The following is a 6,001-nucleotide window of genomic DNA, read 5'->3' on the forward strand; positions in this document are numbered from 1 at the left end:
ATGGGACTGAAGGGAAACCATGTAAGATGAGAGTAAAAATAGAAAATTTAAGCTAGTCAACAAACGTTTTTGGTCTTTGACTGTGGGCCTTTCCCCCCGGTCCTTAAGGGCTAGATCCACCCCCTGTTGCCGTGTATGTTAATTGACAAAGAGGTGATACGACTTTTTCCAAATATAAGACATATATCGGGTTCGACCCATTCCCCACAGGTGAGCCTCAGTCGCTGAGTGAGCCAAACAATGTCCCTTCATATTAATACCTTTGAATACTAACTCGGGAGAGAAGAGGAAGTACAACGAAAAGTGCCTGTGGGGTCGATTAAAATTAATGATAATTAACTTTTTCACTGAAAAATCAAAACAAAGGTAACAAAAATATTACATGAATGAATACATTTTATTAATAAAATAATCGGTGTGACGGTCCAAGTTGCGTTGTGGTGTGTAATTCACGCCCAAAAGCAAGAACCAACTTAAACCACTCATGGACCAATGGGCGCCGTCCCACCTACCCCCGATCCAACTCTCTTGTTTTCCACCTACTCACTTTTTATTTCTTTTTTAATTGTGGTATTTTTCATGTTTTTATTATTATTATTATTATTTATCAGATTTATATAAACTATTTTTTAATAAGGGTTCAATAAGTGATTGATTATTTGAGAATTCTAAAATTTATGAAATTAACCATAAGGGTGGGGCCTGATTGGTGTAAGCTTGACTTCAAAGATCAAAAGTATCAGGAGGTTCCAGGTTCAAATTCAATGAGGAATAAAAATTCTTTTATGGCCACGAAGATTCAAATACGGTGACTCCGAGCTATCTGCAAAGCAGGTGGTCGCCCTGAGATTAATCGGCTCGCATAACGGGTTGGATATTTAGGTTAATAAAAAAAAATTATGAAATTTATTTATTTTATTGTTTTGATATGATTAATATTTTTTATTAAATAAATATTAATGTATTTTTTGGTTTACTTGATGTTCATAACTCATAAGTGGTAAGTTTTGTTAGCTTTGTTGATGTTCAGAACCGTACCGGATCTTGCAAATTTAGAGTATGTTCATAGATTATAATAATATTACAAAAAAAATGCTCACAAGGTGTTCAGATATATACATACATACATTTGGGATCATGTGAGATCAAGTTGTTCCCTGAGACTTAATAGACCATTTTTTTATATTTGAAACTTCACAATAAAACACTGTGAAGATAACCTTCATAGTGTTGTTGATGTGAAGAGTCAAATCTTTTATACTTTATAATGTTTTGTTTTGAAGTTTCAAGTATAAAAATGATGTCTTAAGGGTCTCACGAAAACAAGTTAGTCTCACATGAACCCAACTCTATATATATAGAGAGAGAGAGAGAGAGAGAGAAAGAAAGAAAATTTAGGTTCATACATAATCAATAACCAAACACCAAAACAACCGAATCACATGTGATTTTACACTAAAATCACATGTGATTCACACAACTTTGGCTACGACCTAATGTTGCCGGTTAGGTCGTCCGCTCACCTTTACGTTGACTGTGTTCTACAATCGCATGTGATTTGACCATTTACTCATTCTATTACTTTGACCATGTTCTCCTTTGATATTCTCTCTATATACATAAGGAGGTTCAAATAAGAAAGACGATAATGTTGAAAATGTAATTAAAAAAGTGCTAAAAACCCGACAAACTTCATATTTATGAAACAAATAAGTGAAAGTAATTTACATCGTTTAATTACATTATATTTTTTATGTAAAAAGTTAATTATTGGTAACGACAATTAGATTCACATGAACCCACCTTCAAAAGACTCCAATGTAAAGAAATATTCTTTAGTTCACTCAACAGTTAATGAGCTGTTTGACAATTGCTGAATAATTTGGTACAGAATGATTAACAGGCTCTTATGATATAGTGCAAAATAAAATATAATTATTTAATAATTATATATAATAAAATTAGGACTCTTAATCAATGATTAAGGAAGATCCAATAAATTCCGTCACCCCTATACCACATAGGGGTGCTCAAAAACCCGATGAACCCGACCAACCCAACCCGATTTTTTTTAAAAAAAACCCAACCCGAAGTAACCCGATGCATGATCGATACAAAAATTAGCCAACCCGACCTTATTGGGTTGGAATCGGGTCAGGCCCAAAAAAACCCGACCAACTCGACCTTAACTTTAGCTTTGAATTGTAGATGACAATCATGACATGACCAACCTCAACGTCAAGAAMGCGAAAGCATCGGGGTTGGAAACGTCTAAAACTATTGTTGTTGATTGATGTATTATCATTTGGTTTAAACATTTTTATTGTAATATCTAAATATTTGATGAACTTGCATATTATCTTGAATGATCGGTCGTATTTCAAAGAAAAGTTTCTTTATTTTTATGTGATTTTACATTGTTTAAACATAACTCAATCAACCCGAACGGGTTGGGTTGGGTTGAACTTTTGTTTGGGTTAGACTGGGTTGAAAATTTTCAAACCGCTAACATTAGATTGAGTTGTTAAAATTACTCCAAACCAATCAACCCGGGCCGTGATCACCCCTAATACCACATACCGGTTTGCGTAAAGGAGAGTTAAACACCCATTTTGTAAAAGGATGGGAAAAGGAATTTGTTTGATATGCCGTCAAAGTTGGCTAACGCCGTCAGCATTTTGCCGTCTGACCAACTCCGTCTCCACCTAACCCCTTCCGGTTATCACTTCTATAAAACTGCATTTCCCCTCAGCAGAAGCATAACTACAAAATTGGCTGATAACTATCACCACCTACTCGCCGCCATCGGCCACCGAGAAATCACCATGGATCTTCTCCTCTTAGAGAAAACTCTCATTGGCCTCTTTGCAGCCATAATTGGCGCAATCGTCATCTCTAAACTACGTGGCAAGCGTTTTAAGCTCCCTCCAGGACCCATTCCCGTCCCCATTTTCGGGAACTGGCTTCAAGTTGGCGATGATCTCAATCATCGGAACTTAACTGATCTCGCCAAGAAGTTCGGTCAGATCTTCCTCCTCCGCATGGGGCAGCGCAACCTCGTCGTCGTATCATCTCCTGAACTCGCTAAGGAAGTACTCCATACGCAGGGAGTTGAATTCGGATCTCGAACACGAAACGTCGTCTTCGATATATTCACTGGAAAGGGACAGGATATGGTGTTCACTGTCTACGGTGAGCACTGGCGGAAGATGCGACGGATCATGACGGTGCCGTTCTTCACCAACAAAGTTGTTCAGCAGTACAGATACGGGTGGGAGGCGGAGGCGGCTGCGGTCGTGGAGGATGTGAAGAAGAATCCAGCGGCGGCGACGGAAGGTGTCGTGATCCGGAAGCGGTTGCAGTTGATGATGTATAACAACATGTTTAGAATCATGTTCGATAGGCGATTTGAAAGTGAAGATGATCCATTGTTCTTGAAGCTTAAGGCATTGAATGGTGAGAGGAGTCGATTGGCACAGAGCTTCGAGTATAACTATGGTGATTTCATCCCCATTTTGAGGCCATTTTTGAGAGGGTATTTGAAATTGTGCAAGGAAATCAAAGAGAAAAGGTTTCAGCTCTTCAAGGATTACTTCGTTGATGAAAGGAAGTAAGTATATCTTTATCTAACTCTAACTGCTTTCCTAATTGAGCATTTTGACCTTCAATTTTGATATTCGATTCGAACATTGGAAAGCAATTCCCCCCAATAGCATTTTCTTTATCCATGGACCATTTTATTCGAACACTTCTAATCCGAGCTACTATGATCCGATTGAGGGTTCTTCGATTATCAATTGATTTTGGATATTCTTTCATGGCATCTGCGTTGGTAGATCTAGATTGCATTAAGTAATTCGTGTTTTTGTTTTGGGGAAAATACAGGAAGCTTGGAAGCACGAAGAAAATGGACAACAACCAACTTAAATGCGCCATTGATCACATTCTTGAAGCCAAGGAGAAGGGAGAAATCAACGAAGACAATGTCCTTTACATTGTTGAGAACATCAATGTTGCTGGTATGTTCATCTGTGGGACTTCAAAAAAGGGTTTCATTTATATCTGCTTTACTTAGACCATCTTCAATATAGACAACAAATAACAATTTGACACCAAATCACTCTGATATGGACATGAAATCTTACATTAAATTTGGCCTAACACTTTTCATTTACACCACTTGAAAGAAAAAAAGAATACACCTTGAATTTCACTTACCCATTAGAGAAAGATTCATTGTTTACACAAAATTTCACCTATTTTTATGTATTTGGTGTAAGATTTTGGTGATACCCATTGGAGATGACGATTACCGTAAAAAAAAAAGAAAAAAGAAAGAAGTTAATTCAAGAGTGAGAGAAGATGTTCCAACATATATCGAAGAAAAAAAATTCCTAACATATAGTAGAGAAATGATCCGAATCTAGCTGATGTTGGACTCTAATACGTCTCTCCAATGGAGACTAGAGTGACACAATAGTCTCAGATTGTTGAAAGGGGATAGCTAGCACATATTGTTCCAAGTGTTGAGCACTTAGAATGGTAGACTTTGCTTTGATACTATATGCAAATACGTAAAAACCTATTAGATTACCGTCTAAAAATGCTCTTAAACAAAAAGGAGTATTTAAACATTATCGAAGAAATGGCCCAAATCTAGCTTAAGTTAGACTCCATACGCCCCTCCAATAGAGACTAGACCGACAAAGTAGTCTAGGAGTGTGAAAAGGGGCTAGTTAGCACATATTGTTCCAAGAATGATAAGAATATAACTTTAAAGTCATGTAAAAATACGGAAAAGCCTGTTCGATTTCTCTAAAAGACAACAACATTTAAAGTGGCTTTCCAAACTTCTACATGTGACATTATTAAATGTTTAGTCATTAATGCTTTCGATAGTTGTCCCAAGACATGATGCTAGAAGTTAGTGCCATGTTCTAGACATTTCTCTACCCAAATCACTACCCTCAATCTTGGTATTTTGTTTTGACAATTTTATGTTAAAAAGTCAAAGTCGAAATTCTCAGAATTTGATGTATTTTCCGTTTGTGAAACAGCAATCGAGACAACTCTATGGTCGATCGAATGGGGAATTGCAGAGCTCGTGAACCACCCCGAGATCCAATCAAAACTAAGGCACGAGCTCGACACAAAGCTCGGACCTGGAGTCCAGATCACCGAGCCAGACGTTCAAAACCTCCCGTACCTCCAAGCTGTCGTCAAAGAAACCCTCCGTCTCCGAATGGCGATCCCGCTTCTAGTCCCGCACATGAACCTCAACGAGGCTAAGCTTGGTGGCTTCGACATCCCGGCAGAAAGCAAGATCTTGGTGAACGCCTGGTGGCTCGCCAACAACCCCGACCAATGGAAGAAACCCGAGGAGTTTAGGCCCGAGAGGTTCTTGGAAGAGGAAGGGAAGGTTGAGGCTAACGGGAATGATTTCCGGTACTTGCCGTTTGGCGTCGGGCGAAGGAGTTGCCCTGGGATAATCCTGGCGTTGCCGATTCTTGGGATTACGCTCGGGCGTTTGGTGCAGAATTTCGAGCTGTTGCCGCCACCGGGACAATCGAAGATCGATACGAGTGAGAAAGGTGGACAGTTTAGCTTGCATATCTTGAAGCATTCTACTGTGGTTGCTAAACCGCGGTCGTTTTAAGGATTTTGGTTTATGATCTTTTAATGGTGACTAGCAATGGCTATTGTTGTTGTGTGATTTTGGTGGGTTTTTAATGTTATTTGTATATCGTTTTATCTACTTTTGGGTTCGTGAATATGTTTGAAAAAATTATAACAACATAAAATGAAATAAAAGTTAACTTCTTTACATTATCTTTGACAATATCAAAGATGACACAGACTAAGTTGAGCTCACTCGAGTTACGTAAAATGAAATAAAAGTTGATTTTGAATGACCTAAGAAGCTCAACAAAAAAACACTTCGTGAAGAATATGTTCAAAGATCGAAAAAGATTTTTTTTTATTAACCTGAATATCCAACCCG

At 38.0% G+C, this 6,001-nt stretch overlaps 1 protein-coding gene across 1 annotated transcript; it reads left to right on the forward strand.

Moving 5' to 3' along the window:
- The first annotated feature begins 2,825 nt into the window (after positions 1–2,825).
- Positions 2,826–5,755, forward strand: LOC112517960 (trans-cinnamate 4-monooxygenase). Its single transcript, XM_025125408.1, has 3 exons — positions 2,826–3,610; positions 3,886–4,019; positions 5,058–5,755. Exons 1-3 carry the CDS (start codon positions 2,826–2,828, stop codon positions 5,654–5,656), a joined length of 1,518 nt encoding a protein of 505 aa, XP_024981176.1. The 3' UTR covers positions 5,657–5,755.
- The last annotated feature ends 246 nt before the right edge of the window (positions 5,756–6,001 follow it).

This window comes from Cynara cardunculus, assembly GCF_001531365.2.
Source record: "Cynara cardunculus var. scolymus isolate 2C chromosome LG 9, CcrdV1, whole genome shotgun sequence".
Classification (NCBI taxonomy): domain Eukaryota; kingdom Viridiplantae; phylum Streptophyta; class Magnoliopsida; order Asterales; family Asteraceae; genus Cynara; species Cynara cardunculus.

Excerpts from the sequence above, each read along its gene's own strand:
- LOC112517960 (XM_025125408.1), top strand. The coding sequence starts at position 2,826 with ATGGATCTTCTCCTCTTAGAGAAAACTCTCATTGGCCTCTTTGCAGCC. Across the intron at positions 3,611-3,885 it reads TACTTCGTTGATGAAAGGAA|GAAGCTTGGAAGCACGAAGA; the intron begins GTAAGTATATCT and ends GGGAAAATACAG. Across the intron at positions 4,020-5,057 it reads TGAGAACATCAATGTTGCTG|CAATCGAGACAACTCTATGG; the intron begins GTATGTTCATCT and ends TTTGTGAAACAG.